Below are 17951 nucleotides of genomic sequence, written 5' to 3'. Positions count from 1 at the left end.
AGAGAAAAAGATGTCTCTGTCTTTAACATGTATCCTCGTCACCCCCTGGGGTCAGGTGATTGGCCATGTTGGGCAAGGGGCATGATTTCCTCCACTTGAGTTAAATGTGCATCGCCTTATCAGGTGTTCAGGCCAGTCCATTGTACCTGTATGCATGTCTCTGCAAGGCATGAACCCTCACTTTGCTTTGTGATTGCCTGGATCTATTCAAACCATGTGGGACACACCTTTGGGGATATTACATAGCAGAGATTCATATCTATATATGTGACATTGCAGGAAACATACTACCATAACAATAATGTTCAGTATGTCATGAGCATTCAAAAAACACCTTACATGATATACTTTGCATTAGACGATACACAGTTACACAATAAGGGTGAACATGAATGACACACAAATCACATCATAAGGGTGTACATAGGGTACAGCGTGCCACAGATCCCTTTTTGATATGACTTAAAATATGGTGTCTCAGTATAATAGGATTTACAAATTAAATTGGTAATATTTCTATTTCTTTTTTTAAATAAAGCAAGGGATTTCCATACAAAGGGCTAGGGTTAGTGTAACTTTAGTTTAGAAGATTTAAACACTCAAATCATGAAAGGCAGAGTAAAGTTTGAAAGCTTATTTCATTCCCTTTGCTTATGCCTTAAAATATAGGATTTCTTCATATATTTAAAACTACTTTTCTGATGTTTTCCAAATTTTTTAGGGGAAAAACTACCCGGTAGTGAATTGTAACATGAAATTTCAGAGTAGCTTTTAGTAGTATCGACTACTGAAAGTTAGTCTTATAATTGGATGATAGACTAGCCCTTAACTATGAGTAGCTACTACCATTCCACTGAATGTATTAACTGATAAGTAATTTTGTATTTAAAAAAAAAAAAATCCCTGTCATTGACTCTTCGAAAAATCTTGAAACATATTTGGTTCATCCAAACTCCATGGTGGGTTGGCTCCTGCAGCTCCCAGCCAAAAGCCCCAGAGCTCCTAGCTGCCATGGGTGATGGGGGTACCAGGAGCTCTGAAGTGCTGCGGGCAATGGGGGGGACCCAGAGCTCCGAGCCACTGTGGGGGGAATCCCACTGCTCCAGGTCACTGTGGGCAGCGAGGGACCAGAGCTTTGAGCTGCCGCGGGGGACCTCTCAGCTCCAAGTTGCTGTGGGTGTTGTGGGAACCCATCAGCTCCAGGTCACTGTGGGCCGATCTGGAGCTCACTGCTGCTCTGGGTAGTTGGGGGACCTAGAGTTTTGAGCCCCCATGGGCGGTGGGGGCTCCTGCAGACGTGGAGCTCTCAGTTGCGGTTGTGCAGCTCCCAGCCACTGTGGACAGCAGGTGACCCCAAAGTTGTCAGCCACAGCAGCGACGAGTGCTGGACCCCTCCCACAGCTGGAGTCAGGTTCTCACCCCCCCCAGTCAGACCCATTTTGTCACCATTCTTTTTAGTAAAAGTCAGGGATGGGTCACAGGCGTTCGTGAATTTTTGTTTATTGGCTGTCACTCCACAGGTTAGTGATTGGCAGACTTCAATCCTCGAGCATCTCCCTAGAGTGTCCAGCCCCTGGTCCACTGGACACTTGCAGTATTCACAGATTTGCTGCTTCCAAAGAAACAGTACACCCCAGCTATCCTGTTCCACCTCAGATCACTGCTCTGCTTGACACACAGCACTTAAATGTGCTTATAGTGAAATCAAGTATACGTTTATTTAGCAAAGCATAGAGTCACGTAGTAGCAAGTATAAATACTGGAAACAAATAGATACATATAAAATAATATCGTAATACACATGGCAGAGCCTAGATTTCATAAACAAGGTACTCTTGTGTCTTGTAAAGTATTGCTCACCCAAAATCTTTACAGCCAGGGTGGCTGTGACCCTCCTGTCATGACACAAACATTCTCAGTGTGTTTCCTAGTTGAAAGACTCACTGCATCTCTTTGCATTGTCAGATATACAAGAATAATCCTTCATCTTTACTCGTAAACAGGACACCCCTCTGCTCTTTGTTTCTTCCTGTAGATTTCCTCTCTTGCAGATTTCACAGTCTCTTATTTAGGCCCTGACTAAGTATGCAAATAGGCATACACTGTACAAATGGCCAGACAGGGAAATAGGTATCTATAACCTCCTGCCTGAACGGGACATTTCTGAGGTTTGTCACCTCTTGGTAACCTGCTATAACTCCAAAACCTTAAGACAGTGGACCCCAAACTTTTTACATGGCTCCCCCCTTACTCCTGGAAGCCAGGGTCTGGAGCAGGGCCATGGTTGGATCTGGGCCGTGGCTAGGTGTGAGGTTGGGGGCTGGGACTGGAAGTGAAGCTGTGATTGGATGTGAAGCCGCGGACAGGGACCAAAGCCACAGCTGGGGACAGGTCTGGAAGTGGAATGGGCCTGAGACTGGGGCTGTGGCCCAGGCCAGGAGCAAGGCCACAGCTAGGCAGTGGTGGGTGCAGAGCTGTGGCTGGGCCAGGAGCCAGAGCCAAGCAGGGTTAGGGGGTGCTCCCTCCCTGCCCTCTTTGGGGGCTGGCCCAGGCCCTGCTGCTGCCCTCCCCCAATACATTTCTCCATGTTCCCCTAGGGAGGCGTGCCTCACAGGTTGAGGATCTCTGCCTTAAGAGCATAATTTTCAGTATAGATAATATTTAAGGGAATTATGTATCTGTACATACATTTTGCAATGATTGTGATGACCAGTGGGTTGCTGGCTCATAAGAATGACCATACTGGGTCAGACCAATGGCCTATCTAGCCCAGTATCCTCTCTTCTGACAGAGGCCAATGCCAGGTGCTTCAGAGGGAATGAACAGAACAGGTGATCATCAAGCAATCCATCCCTTGTTCACTCCCAGGTTCTGGCATTCAGAGGCTAGGGACACTTAGACCATGGGGTTGCTGTCAGTGGAGACCTCACACACCATCCTTTGGTAAGCTATTATGCATATAGCTGACCCAGGGGATCCCTATGCACCCCTTCGTACCCTCTGCCATTTGGCACCAAGAGGTCCTTGGGTCACAGTGGCTCACTCCTTTCCAGTTCTTGGAAGAAACATAATTAGGAAGTTCCCAGACTGAAAAGCAATAAACACTGGGAAATGGATAATTTTACATACATAGAAAGTCATTTCTACCTACTATTGTCTCTAAGTTAAGGGGTTGGGTTTTTTTTTGTTCTTTATCTTGACTGAAGCAAGCCATCCTTTGTTTGCTGTTTTGCTCTTTATTCTTTGGACCAGGTTTTGTGGGTTTATAGTGAACAATTAAGGAATGTATGCAATGTTAAATGGCTAGATCTCTTAACTGTTCAATTCCAGACTAACATTTTTAAATGTGTTAGAGAGATAAGATGGATAAGGTAATATCTTTTATTGGACCAGCTTCCATTAGTGAGAGAGACAAGCTTTCGAGTCACAGTGTACTCTTCTTCTGACCTGAAGAAAAGCTCTATGTGGCTCAAAAGCTTGTCTCTCTCACCAACAGAAATTGATCCAATAAAAGATATTACCTTACCCACCTGGTTTCTCTAATATCCCTGGACCGACATGGCTACAACTACACTGTTTTAAATGTATAGCAGATTTTGGTTTTTTTTTTTTTTTTTTAAATTAGCTAGACTCCATTACTTACTTAGGCTATGTCTACACTAGAGAGCTTACAGTGGTGCAGCTGTAAGCTCTCTAGTGTAGCCTCTCTAAGACAATGGGAAGAGAGCTCTCCCGTTGGCTTAATTACTCCCGTTTCTATGAGCAGCGGTAGCTACGTCAGCAAGAGAAGGTCTCCCGCCGACATAGCACTGTCCATACCAGCACTTAAGTCAGCATAAGTGATGTGGCTCAAAGGGGTGGCTAATTTACACCGTTGAGCGACATAATTTATGTCGACTTAAGATGTAGTGTAGCCATAGCCACATAACTCTTTCCAGTAAATATTTTTGTTTTTCTTTTGAAATATAATACCCAGATCCACCCGCCAATTTAAAACCGGCTTAGTCTTTCCCTATTAATCAAATTTCCCTATTAATTTCCCTAATTATTAATCAAATTAAGCTCATCCTTGTTTTCAAAGTGCTTCACAATTCAGGTGCTTCCTACATCTCCACTCATCTCTGTTCACTCACTCAAGCCACATATCTAGCTATGCTCTTCATGTCCTCTGATTCACAAAAACTTTGTGCCATATTCTGTGATGCTCCTACCTGAAGTCCCCACTCCCTGACTTGCTCCACACCCATTCGTCTTTCAGATGCCTTAAAAACACTTTCTTCCAAATGGTCTTTAAACTCTAGTCCTATTGGCAATCTCTCTCTTTTTTTTAATTTTATTTTTAACAAAGTCATGCAGATATTTTTCACTGTATTGAAATAGAGAGAGAAGGATTTAAAATAATAAACATGCATTTTGCAGGCTCTGAGCATGTTGTCAATTATTTGAACAACAATTTTGGTTTTGTGATTTTAATCATCTCACCTGTTCTGCCAAGCACTAGGTCATAGTCAGATACTAAAACATCTGTACTGTTAGGAATACAAGCATACTTTAGGCCTGATAGAAGCCTGCTGTGATTTTTAATACTCTGTTTTGAAAACATTTAACACCTTAAGCTTTAAGTAGAATTGCGCATGTATAAGACATTGCAGAGTAATTATGTTTAGTGTTGTGCTTGTGTAAGAAAAATGCAGAGTAATTATGTTTGTAGGGAAAAATAAGGTAGCCACAAAATTAGAAAAATTGGTTTGAACTAACCCAAAACCTGTACTGACAAGAAAAAAAGTTAACATAAAAATAAACTAATACATAGACATACCCTCTCTCCCCCACCCCTTTCTTGAAAAGGCCAGGGGAAGCAAAGGTTCCTGTGGCGTGACCTGAAAATTGACAAATCTAAGCTATTTAGAACAGGGATAGAAGTAAAGTCCAGCAGCTTAGGGTCCTTATGAAGTGCACTCTGCTAGCCCTCCCTCCTCTCTCTATTTTATATCAAGTGGTCTAGCATCAACAACTCTGCTCATTGTAATTGGCAATGTATCCTGAGTAGAGAGTTGGTGTCTCTGGTGGGCTGATCGTGGGCTATTCGTACTTGTAATCTCTCTTGACTATGGTTATTGCACCAAAGTTCAAAACTGCAGCTAAATATTAAGGCAAATATTTGCCTGTTCTACTGAAAATTTGCTAAAATATCAATTCTGCAATTCTAGAATAGCATGTTTGGGTGGCAAATATGTCATTCGTTTGTTTGTTTTTATATATAAGGAAATCTAAATCCTTTACTGAGTTCCAGGCTTGCGCATAATTTCTAAACTAATGCAGACTGTGCATATATCCTCTGTCAAAATTACATGTCTTTAGCACTAACTATGGTAGGATGTCAAATAATGGACAATCTTTTAAAATGTTTATTTTGAATTCTTTATTATCGGCATTAGGAGGTAGATTTATAAATGATATTCATTGACTTTTTCAATGTTTTCCTCAGAAATCCATTGAAAAATGATGATGAGGGGTACTGGATAGCTTAGAGAAATTGGTCCAAGACTGGCTCAGGCTGGTAATGACAAAAAGTCAAGAAAATCTCATTGCTTTTTGTCCTATGTAAAATGAGCATTTTGCAAGCATGATTTATACTGTAATCTCTTTGAAGCAAAGAATTTTTTTCTGTATCTTCTATAAAGCAGCTAGTAAACTTTGAGGCACTATAAATAATTTGACATTGACTTTTTTTTTTATATGTTGGCTTGAAAACCACAGATGGTTCATGGATATAGTAAGAAGAGCAAACTTACATACTTGCATCTAACTAAGTACAACCTTTATTTTAACAGCTTAACAAATAAGTTAAAAAAAACACATCCGTATCTCATCTAAAAGAAGCATGAGCTCCCAGTTGGTTACTGCTAAGCTTAAAAGCTTGATGGATTTAAAGCAAGGTATTGTTTTTTGGAGAACAGGTAGCCTAGAAAAATAAAAAATATGTTGCTAAACCAGAAAGATTTGGTAGCTTTCACTAGCTGTTGATCAAGGGAGCCTTCATTTGAGGCTGTTTTTTTGGTTTTTTTTTTAAATTGGATTTGATCCAGTTGTCCATTACTGAACCATGTCTGATAGCTAATTTGTATTCTCTTTCAGCGCAACATGTGTATTTAAAATGCAAAGAGTATGTTGTAGAAGGCTTTGGACTGTTCCTGGTTGTATGTTTTTCTCAACAATAATTAAAAGTGGACAATGAAGGCAATTGGATTTATTTCCTTATGGATAATGATTTCACTGCTTTGCTGCCAATTAGTGAACGCTGCAGAACATGAAGATGTAGTAAAGCATGCAATAAAGCTGCATCGTGGGAAAGGAGCTGCTGTCACTCAGAGAAAACAGTGGGTCTTGGAAAACTGCAGAAAGCTATCTGGGCTCCTTCGCCAAAAGAACGTGGTTCTCAACAAACTAAAAAATGCAATAAGGTCAGTGGAGAAGGACTTGGGCCTGTCAGATGAAGAGAAACTTTTTCAGGTGCACACATTTGAAATTTTCCAAAAAGAGCTGAATGAAAGTGAAAATTCAGTATTTCAAGCAATCCATGGACTCCAAAGAGCCCTTGAAGGTGATTACAAAGATGTGGTAAACATGAAAGAAAGTAGTAGACAGCGATTGGAGGCCTTGAGAGAAGCGGCAATAAAGGTTAGTTCTTTCCAATTTTACTAATGTGTTATGGAGGGCAATATGGTAAAGGTTTCATAGGGATTGCTAATTATTAAAAAGAAGTTTAAATTCTTTTATGTATGAAAAATATGTTTCTGCACCAAATTTTCAATACATGTTCCTAGTGTAAAGATGGAATTTTGAGCAAACTAGGAGTAAATCTGTTCTCTTCAGATAAATTAGAAGTAATGTAGTAGTTACAGGGAGTTTAAAATATTCCTTACTGAAATTTAGAGATGGTTAATAATTAGTTATAAAAAACTAAAAGGAATACGAGAAGTGAGACGGTTTATATACTTTGGCAGTAATGTAGCATTCTTTGTCATAACTGCATTTGTTTATGTCGACAAGCCAACTGAGATTGCCTTCTTCATAAAACAATCAGTTTAAAGCATAGAAGTGTGATATTGAAGCATGAGTGTCTCACTGACTTGTGGCTCTCCAGCCTCACCTAGATCTGTTAGGGTGCACCAGAGGGAGCCCCAGTTCAACAGATCTGGCAAAATTTAGAAAGACAAGATGGGTGAGGTAGTATCTTTTGTTGGACCAACTTCTGGTGGTGAGAGAGACAAGCTTTTGAGCTTACACAGAGCTCTTCTTCAAGTCTCAGAAACTTACTCAGGGTATGGCAAAGTTTGTCAGAGTAAGGCTGCTCTTTGGGAAACCACAGCAGATCTCCCATCTAAAGTGCCATTATAGTGCAGTGGTTCCTCAGGTACATTCATTGTAATCCTTTTGTTTTCCTTGCCCCTTCCTCACCCAATATTGTAGAAAATATAAACAGAAATGTTCTGATGTTTACAAGATAGGAGGGAAGGAAATGGGAGTGGTCATGGAAGGGAGCGGAAGAGGGGAAGGGTGTGGGAGGGACATGGCTTATTTGACTGGGAGATCCTTGCAGGGGTTTAAGTGCTGGGGACGTGGAGCCAGAAAGTGGGGCATAGATCAGGGTTTCTCAACCCATGGTTCGGGACCCAAAATTGGATCAGCAGAATGTTTCAGAGGGTCGCATGGCAGCTCCTGTGGCTCCTGTCCCACAGGGCTGGCTGGAATCACCTCTCTGCTCTGGGCACTGCAACCTCTGGACTCCCCACACCACTCAGGTTTGGCCCAACTGTCATGATGACGGGAGCTCAGGTAGGTCAAATTTGAGTGAGTAGCACTGCAACCCCGTGAGCCAGGTCACAACTCCACTCATACTAGTTTGGTCCAGTCCAGGGTGGCAGGGCCAAACCTAAGCAGTGCCGCAGCCCTGGAGGTTGCAACACCTGGAGAGGAAAGCCAAGCCCAGCCTGCCCCACAGCCCAGAAGCTGCCACTGTGGGATGAGTGCCAGGCAGGACCCAATCCCTCTGGGGAGCAGGATCTGACCAAAACCACGCTAGGGCAGGGCTGTAACAGAGTGGGGCAGCCATTCAGGGTGCACTGTGGCACTTGGGTGTGGCCAGCTCTGTGCCGTGTGGCTTGGGGAGGGAGTGTCACCTCTGTGACAGCCTGCAGTGCTCACAGCTAAGAGTGCCAAATTCAGGTTAGACTGTCAGAAATAAGGGCAGACATCCCAGACTGGTGGCATATTTAGGGTGACTAGATAGCAAGTGTGAAAAATCGGGACAGGAGGTGGGGTGTAACAGGCACCTATATAAGACAAAGCCCCAAATATCGGGACTATCCCTATAAAATTGGAACATCTGGTCACCCTAGGCATATTCTATCATTAGATTTCACCAAGCCAGTAACAAAAGTTTACTTCTGGATCACATATTAGTTTTATCATGGAGCCACAGACCATCCGCTTTTGGCTCTTCAGATCCCTACTTTACCACCCAGACAGACTGGGTTTTATGATAAAAGATTATTAAAACCAAAATTCATCACCCATTGGGTTACATGCAGTCCCAAAGGGCCAGTCACTCACTCCAGGTCAAAATAAGCTCCAGATCTCACCAAAGACAACTCTGTAGCCAATCCTTTAGTAAACTAAAATTAAAGATTTATTAATTAGAAAAAAGTAATGGGAGTTATAGCATGGCTAAAGCAGATAAAAGACTTTACTGCTGACTTAGGATTTGTAGGTTCAAAATAAAACCAATGATGTAGCAACCTGCCAGTCTCATCGTCTTTTCATAAATTCTCTGAATTTCCCCAAAATGGATTTGGGGAAGTCTGTCTTATATCTGGAAAGCCCCCTGACAGCATCCAAAAAGATCAGACATGGCCGGATCGTTCTCAAGATCCAGTATTTATAGTTGAAACAGCCTGCCAAGTATATTTAGCACAGCATGTGTCCATAGATTTCCCTTTGTTGAGCACACAGCTCCCACGCTTTGAAGACAATATTCGTCCTTGCTGAGCAACTTTAGACAAATAGGTGTAGATAAGCAGGAACAATGTGATAGCCAGAAAATTTAGCTTTCATGCAGTTTTATACATCAAATGAATTCACAACTAGACATAGCACACATAATTGTTCCAAGATTAATTAAGTATACAGACAGCAATCCCAGGTAAACTTAGTGTAAATGTAATTAACAGGGCATGGTCTATGTCAGTGGTTCTCAATCCTCTCGAGTGTGCGGACCCCTTTTCAACCTCCAAACATTTCGCAGACCACCGCATATTACTAGTTTTATTTGAAATTGTACATTTCCTTGGTGAGGATGTTGTTATTTTTCTTTTCCGCGGACCCCCTGTAGTAGTCTCATGGAACACCAGGGGTCCGCGGACTATAGGTTGGGAACCGCTGGTCTATATAAACTCAGTGTGATAACATCTTCCTTTGTTCTCTTCTAATAAGTGGATACAATAACATAGCAACCAACAGGTTCATAGACAAGTGGATACAATAATCTTAGTATTTCTTCTGATCTAGATTTATTTGCTATAGGGCATGCATAATAGCAAATAAGCAACAGGACATAGCCAAACTTAATTCAGTTGCATTTTACAAGTGGATTGGTTTGCACATTACAATGCCTCTTGACATTCCTCTGAGGTTCACAGACAGGTGAACTGCCTATTGCTTTAATATAAACTGGTTTGCCTGGTCACAGCCTCCACTCCTTGACTCACCTCAGCGGGCCACCCAGCTGACTGGGTTGGGGGAGGGGGCACAACCAAAATATCTGGGGGAGATGTGACCCTGCATGCTGCCCCATGCGTCACCTGTGATGGGGACGCAAATATGCTTGCTTCTCTTGGGTGCTGAAATGTCCAGTTATGGCTCTGCCCCAGGACCTCCATCCCCAGACTATTTACTGGGTCATGACAAGCCATAAACATTTACAATGGGTCCTGAGCTCAAAAAGGTTGCAAAAGAGGTAGGTGCAAAAGGTGGTGTGAACAGAGGGCAGGATACAAACTGAGAGACTCATAAAGCAGTTTGTGCTGTGAACGGGAATGAGGGGTATGGAAAGTTTGGCAGACACTACCCTGAGCACAGTGTGCTCCAGCCAAGCCCTCAGCATGCGTCCATGCCAGTGCTTCATGGGAGTGCAGGAGATGGCTTCTGCAACATACAGCTTTCTGAAGCTGTGGCGATCTTTATGAAAGTGACATGATTTTTGACAACTTCACTGCTGTACACAGCTTTTAAGTAGAGCTTGGTGAAATATTTTGACCAAAACTTTTTTAGGTGAAAAAAATGCAGATTCACATCAACCAAAACAATTTTGTGAATTGTTCTAGTTTAAAAAAAAAAAACTAAATAGAGAAAATCAAAATGTTTTGCTTTGACATTTTCTAAATGAAACTTTTTAGTTTTTTTAATTCAAAACAACTTTTTGTTTAGAAACTGTCTTCAGTTTATTACAAAAATCCTAAAAAATGTAAAAAAGCTCAGTTGAAATGACACATTTCATCTGATCCTAAATTATTTTTTTAAAGTTATTTGGAACTACCAGCAAACCAATATGTCAGTTTTTCTTATGGTTCTAGTTCTAAATTGCAGCTCTGAAGCTTATCAGAATCTTACACATTTCACTCTCCTGCTGCTTGGCAAAGGTATAGGCAGCAAAAGTGGTACTGGAGAGATCTGTCTGCAGACTTGGGAAACACTGCATTGGATTACACGTTAGTCACATTTGGAGGATTCTTTGGAACTATAAGGTCTAGAACCTTTTTTTTATTATTATTTTTTTAAAGAGAGCTTAGATTCTGAAGTGCAGTGTGTTCCCCTGGTGTGGCATGTCAAGCTTTCTACTCACCTGGGACAAGTAGATTTTTTAAAACTCTCCTTTTTCTTATACGGGTAAAACATGAGCATGGTGATTTCACATGTAATTTACAGTCTGTTATATAAAGCATAATGATGAGAGATGAAAATGGTGGTTGAAAAGAGGGAAGTTTACATGAGGTAGGTTTAAGGTCACTTGTTTGCACATTGTTCCAATTTTGTTCTAGTTTATCTGTATTAAATGTGTTAATTCCTTAGTTAATGTTGATGTGTTCACAGGAAGCACTTTTTCACTTTTCCAATGGAATATTAGGTGCAAAATCCAAAACTCTGTCTGTGAGTTGTTTGTCTTCACCTCCTTACTCCTAGTAAACTGAAGTATATAGCTTCTAGCTCCTGAGTATCATGCCTGTTTCATATTGTTGCTGCTTGAAAAAGAGGCTTCAGTTATTCACAGAGGAGAGCTAAAACAGAAGACTGGGGGGGGAGGTGGAGAACTAGAGGCCTCTTCTGTCTTCCATTCTTCTGCCTTTTTCTTACAGCAGAGAAGCTCTGGAGGAAGGAGAAGTGACTGAAAGCTCCATCTATCTTTTAGCAACTTCAGATTTATGAGGCACCTACCAGCCAGATGCTGATACAAAAGACAAAACTCCCAAGCAGGGTCCAGGGACATATCCTGATAGGAAAAGGGACAGTGGTGGAATTTCTAACAGTAGAGCAGGGCTGGATTAACGCAGGGGCTTTAGGCACTGCAGCCCAGAGCTTTGGGCTAAAGGGGGCCCTGCAAAAATAGGGGTCAGCAACCTTTCAGACATGGCATGCCAAGTCTTCCCCCTTTCTGCCCTCCGCCCCTCTCCCATGTGCTGTGGGCCCAGCTCCCTGGCCTGGAGCTGCTCCCAGCCCCAAGCAGCACAGTGTGGAGGCTGCTTCCCCCTCCCAGCCCTGTCTTCTCCCCTGCGACGTGGGCTCAGCATGAGTGTTGCTCAAAATCATCTCGTGTGCCACAGGTTGCCAACCCCTGTTCTACATGTTTTAAGACTGAAATATAAACCACAGAATGGCTTTGTTAATTAAAAGGCAAGTTTAATATAGCATTAATAGCCTCGATGCCATAATTGTGATCATTTTGTTTTAAATTAGGAAAAATATTTGTATATAGGCACCCCACAAAATCTAATAGCTCCGGGCCACAGCAAAGAGGGTGGGTTCTCAGCAGGGGATTGCCCCTAAATCTTGCTGGTGGGTCCCATCCTCATTTTACAGATCTATCTCTAGGTGTTTATTCTTCTGGCTAGTAGGCAGGGTGACCAGATAGCAAGTGTGAAATATGGGGGGGTAATAAGTGCCAATAAAAGACAAAGCCCCAAATATCAGAATTGTCCTGATCTGGTCACCCTACTAGTAGGCGTCTGGAAAAATTTTTCAAGTGCAGATAATACTGGTGCAGATTTTGCTATTTAGTGGTCTGGTGTCTCATTCCATCCAATGTGAGGCACAATGCAGTGTATGTACTGATATGCTTTTGACTAGGTCTGTTAAAAGCAGCAGCTTTGAAGCAACATTTTCTTTTCATGGACCCACCTGCCATTCCTTGCAGATGGCTCCCTCTGTTACATTGGAGCTTTTGCAAAGCTGTGGAATGGGTGGAATGGTAAAGGGCCCATCTGGATAAATATTACAGAAGTTGCCTGCCTCTAACTGTCCTTCAGGTGATCAGAGATCTTTTGTGTTACTGTAGCTAATCTCTTTTTTCCAGTTTATAGCCTTATTTACTTTACCAGAGTTTATATCTAACTTGTTTTTTCTCCAATTTGTCCTGACCTAGAGGAGGAGCTGGCATGAATTGCTCCTCTTGTGAGGGAAAACTACCTGGATGCTAAAGGCATCCCATGTTCCAGCCTGTCATTGTCCAAGGAAAGTGGCTGTGCATCAGATCCAGAGCTGCTGAGAGAGGATGGTTTTTTACCCTTCAAGCAGTGCTTTCTTGCATAGAGCATTAAAGGGTTGGGAAGCATGCAACCACCAGGAAAAATATGACAGTGCAAATGTTCTTTACCAAAAGACTAAACAGAAGAGCAATTCTAAACATGTTAATAAACAAATCTGTACACCAAGACCTAGATTTTCATCACAACCTGGAGTCTCCTTTTGACTGGAAAGCGTTCTGAAGGGATAATCTGAAGTGACAGGGTTCCTCTGAACAGTTTGTTGTCACAACATTAACATCAAGGAAGCCATTTATGATTTGTTCCTATTTGACTAAATGGGATGAACTTGTTCACTGGATCAAGGGGAGGAGAGAAGACAGAACTGCTCATGTCTTGTGCTGCTTGCATTACAGTTTTTTACCCTTGGTCTTGGTGTTAGATCCATTAAAATCCAGATACTGTTCTGGATCCAAAGAAAAGGAGAAGCCTGGCATCACATTCTATTTCCCAAATTCTTATATGCTGTCACTAAGTTAATGCATCTTAGTCTTTTGAAAATGTTTTTCTGTGCCACCTTCCTTCTCTTTCCTATCCCAGAGAAACTCAGTGTAGTGCTTTGTGCTCTGACTGAGAGGGTGGATTAAAAATCAACAATTCTTTTTGAAAAAAAATTAGTTTTTTATTTAAATTTGATTTTTTAAAGTTAAATTATAATAAGTTTTTCTTTTTAAAAATAAACCTGTTTAAAATGAAATCTGAATTTAATACAAAATATGTTAAGACCTAAACTTATTAAAATGTTTTAAAACATTTATTTTAAAAAATAAATATGCTGAATCCATGAGCCTCTATCAAAAATATTGCGTTAAAAGCTGCTTTTCTGTATAAAGAATCAGGGGGAAAACATCTAACTTTTGAGGTAAAGATTTATAAATATGGCACAGTAGGTCAGCCTTAGTAGTTTAGGAGACTTAGGTGAATAGGAACTTAAGCTTCAGTAATTTTCACTTAGGCATATTTGAAATTTTTCCCAAGGATGACCTGAAATATTAATTCATTGGCTACAGTTAATCTCTCTGTTATAATAAATTACTTAGTTGTAAATGTGATACATGTTTTGATAAGAGATGTATCCAAAACATTTTAAAGTTGTTTCGTTTAATAAAAATAAATTTGATATACTGTTTTGCTGGTTTAAATTCCAGTTACCTACCTTGACACAAATCATAAGCAAAAAGTTAATTATCTAGCTAATAAGCAATAAATCCTTCATCATTTTCTAACATACTAAAAATGTACAGTTAATAAGAATCTGAAAATATTAAGGTATATAATTGCTTAAATAAAACATATATAGTTATAATGTACCCTCATAGGTGGCAAAAAGATGCATTAGATTTGGTACAAAGACTATTTAGTTGTAAATTAAGATGTCATTGGTTATATCAACCATTGAGAATGCACTTTTCTTTAGAAAACAACAAATACAAATAGAAAAGTCTATTAAAATTGATTATTTAAATCAAGGCTTTCCCCACTGGTGATTTAAATGGCCTTGATTTAAATTGCCCTGTTGACAGAGCATCCTTTGAATCTCTTGCTTCAGTAAATGCTTACTAGTTCTCTATTAAAAATTGCAATCTTAGTAGACATAACCTTGACCAGGAGCCTATTTGAACTGGTCTATTGTCAATAGATAATATTGCACGTTCCATTATTCTGCTATCCTCTCTGAACCTGAAACATCCAAAGGAGGAGAAACAGCTTACGTTTAATAGTCAAGGATAACTATATTTTCAATGAACCGAATCACAAGATGTCAGCACTTTCTTTTTCTTTACATCTGAAGTGCAGGGACCAAAAGGCTTTAAAGACTATCATAAGATATATAAAACATTGAATTGGAAAGGTGTACAAGAAATCAGGCATTTAATTGCCTTCTGACTTCAGGGCACATAATGCAACTGAGACTTCTTATGAAGAATGAGCAGGAGCCTCAACCATTTGTGCAAGACAGCTACTTGATGGTTCCTCTCTGCTTTTTCCAAGTGCTACAAAGTGGACCTCTGGTTGGGATCTGACACTTCATTTAGCAGAGGGATCTCTATCTCACAGGCTACCAAGCCAAACACAGACTTACCTTTTTGTTTAATCTTGTTCTCTATTTAGAATGGTTTTTCTCAGTGTAAACTTTTTCTGATTAGCTACATCCTATTTGTAAGGGTTAACGGATGCATCTTTGAAAAAGAGAAATGTTCTTTTACCTGCTAATTTCTGTTGTTTGAAAGCACGCTTATAAATCTGGCCTCCCCTTTTCTGAGCTCACTTGACACATGATTTTTCTGTTTATGGGTGCACCATTGTGGTCTTTTTTTTTTTTTTTTTAAAACTATTTCCTGATTTTATATTGAGGTTTATAAAACTTTGAGCATATATTCCATTATATTTGTATGCCTGTTAATAGCTAGTGAAGTAATACTTTTAAGTTAATTATACACTAACTTCCTTGCTGAAGTATATTTTTTTCAATTGTACCTGGCTTTGGAATTAATATATCTTCTAGAGAGTTTCTTAGGGTGTCCCCTCTTTGATATTCCCTGGTTTTCAGCTTTGCAACTGCTTGTAAATGTTGTAAAAGAACAGAGGAACCCACCTGTGAGAACTGGTGGATAAATCTTTTTAAATTAAATTAAAAGGTAGAAAAACAACTTTCAAGTCACAGTAGGGTTATTTTCATAAAAATTTGCTATGAAATTCTAATTTGTGTACAATGGTTTGTTTCAAAAATAGTATAAATAAATGTTAATAAGGTAGAATGTTGTCAAAATCAAAGATCAAATCAAAGCTTCATTCTTATTTGCTGTAAAATCCAACAGGAGGAAACAGAGTATATTGAACTTTTAGCAGCAGAAAAACATCAAGTTGAAGCCCTCAAGAATATGCAGCATCAAAATAAAAGCCTGTCCATGCTTGATGAAATTCTTGAGGATGTCAGGAAAGCAGCCGATAGACTGGAAGAGGAAATAGAAGAACATGCCTTTGATGACAACAAATCAGTAAGTGACATTCTAGAAATCATTCTGCTTTTTAATTCCTATATTTTCATTTTTAGATTGAACTAAGCATTGTATTGATGCTACTTTTATGTCAGATGTAATAAATAATGGTCATAATCTAGTGACAACTTTAAAACATCAGCTTTATTACTTATCTTTCCTGTCCCCTGACTCCCACAGAAGAAAATGTTTGTTTAGAGTTATTATGACTGCTTGACAGGAAACAGGTACTCTGTCATCTCCCTTACCACTAGTGGTTTTTGTCTCTCTTGGACTGGAAGTCTTAAATATGATTTCCACTTTTAATTATTATAATGTGGAACAAACTTGCACATCATGATGTTGACATAATGTTCAGGGTCTAGCTCGATGTTATTTGGGGTCTATATCTAGACTCTCAGAAAACAGGATCACCCTGTTAAAATTAGCCTCCATTTTTATTTCTGATTTTTTTTCTCAATTTTTGTTGAGAATATAATGAGAGAAGGAGAACCCATGAAATTAGGTTTCACAGTTGGGAAAAGGAATTGTGCACAAGGTAAGGGCATGAAACACCTCAATTGCATTTGCAGTGACTTTTTTCCACTTGAACTTCATCTACTTTCAGTCTCTTGGGCTACTTGCAATGGATATGAGGGTGGGGGAAAGAAACAATCCTCAGGTTAACCCTATGTGTGTGTTGGAACAGGGAATACATCCATTACGCCATGCCTTCCATCAGCCTTCCTTAGAGCCTCTCCAGTCAGTCCTGTTATCTGAGCATAAGGTTGCAGCTTTTTGGCCTTTGATTCTACTTTTGTAAGAGTCTAGTTCTGGTGAGAAGAGCTTTTGTTGGCAAAAGTTCCTGGTGCAAGGTCTGTGCTGCTCATGAGTTGTGTTTTGGGGGGACAGGAAGTTGCCCTTTAGGAGGGAGTCAGGACAGCTATAGTTGTGGTGGCCTCCTGCTGGGAAGCAACTAGCTTTTATCTTTTTCTCTACTCTAGGCTGTCCCATCTTTGTAGATGGGGTTCATGATTAACAGGAGCACCAGTGACCAGGAAGTAATTGGCTATAGAACTGTGTTCTGTTACTCCTGCTATTAGTGGTACATCCACATGGGGTCAGGCTGTATGGGAGGAGATCAGGTTTGACTGTAGAGCCCTTTCATGCTGCCCTTCCAGCTCATTGGGAAGAGGTTGAATGGCTCCTTTTTCTCTAATGTATTTATTTGCACTTTTCCTCCCTGTGTTCCTACTAATGGGGTATAAGAAATAAAGTATCCATCAGAGGTCTTCTCAGGTATCCACTTCAGTTTAGCAAGAAGCATTCAGTATTTTCTTGCAATTTTTCTTAAAACAAAACATACAAATATACCAAACCTGGGCTACAAACCACACTTTTGTAAGGAAAAGAGCACTATTAAAAGGGAATCAGTAATATGAACATAAGTTTTCATCAAAAATATAACAAGCTAGGATAACTTAATAGATAAAAAGGACAGGAAAATTAAGTCACTTACGCAAGACAGCAGCAATCACACATTGTTGATTCTGGACATTTTGTGATCAGTGTGGATACCAGTGAGACATGGTACACCCGATTTCCAGATCAATAAGGTTTAATGTGCAAGGTTTTCTATAAATATACTAGTTAGATACAAAGCCTAAAATTTACTACAATATATCATACTCACTAAGCCTGGAGAGCTGAGCAGTTACTCAGAAGGCTGTATACAGGAACAGCTTTCTTCAGGGGCCCCATCAGGGAGTCAGTGGATCCTCTGGTCCAACCCGCAGCACCTCCCACGGAGTCAGGTGTTGATGGAGCGCCCCCCTTTGTCTAAGTGATGACTACTTATACCCTTCCATAAACAACCTTCTCCTAATTATCTCTTTCTCATTATCATATATGCTAATTACCTACATTGGGTTTCCACCCTTAACTACATTCCATTCTCACCATGATAATTGGGGTTGTCAAAGCAACATCTGGTGATAGGAGGGGCGGAGTAAAAGTATGCCCCTTGGCAATAAACAGTGTACCCCCAGATGTTCAAGGATAACTTCTTGTTCCCATCACCGTTATCTATGTGCAGCTGCAAGCATAAAGTATCTGT

The 17951-nt window shown here is 40.3% G+C and overlaps 1 protein-coding gene across 1 annotated transcript in view; it reads left to right on the top strand.

Annotated features, from left to right (window-relative positions):
• TMCO3 (transmembrane and coiled-coil domains 3) overlaps positions 1 to 17951 on the top strand; it is a 52567-nt gene that overhangs the window by 2142 nt on the left and 32474 nt on the right. Inside the window, exons 2-3 of the mRNA XM_067563651.1 lie at positions 6139 to 6681; positions 15677 to 15856. Coding sequence (XP_067419752.1) covers positions 6235 to 6681; positions 15677 to 15856 — 627 coding nt within the window. The 5' untranslated portion in view covers positions 6139 to 6234. The remainder of the gene's footprint in view (positions 1 to 6138; positions 6682 to 15676; positions 15857 to 17951) is intronic.

This window comes from Emydura macquarii, unplaced genomic scaffold, assembly GCF_026122565.2.
Source record: "Emydura macquarii macquarii isolate MOO-44397 ecotype Brisbane River unplaced genomic scaffold, CSIRO-AGI_Emac_v2 contig_2531, whole genome shotgun sequence".
Classification (NCBI taxonomy): Eukaryota; Metazoa; Chordata; order Testudines; family Chelidae; genus Emydura; species Emydura macquarii.
The sequence above is the reverse complement of the archived record's forward strand: the minus strand, read 5'-3'. Positions and strand labels throughout refer to the sequence as shown.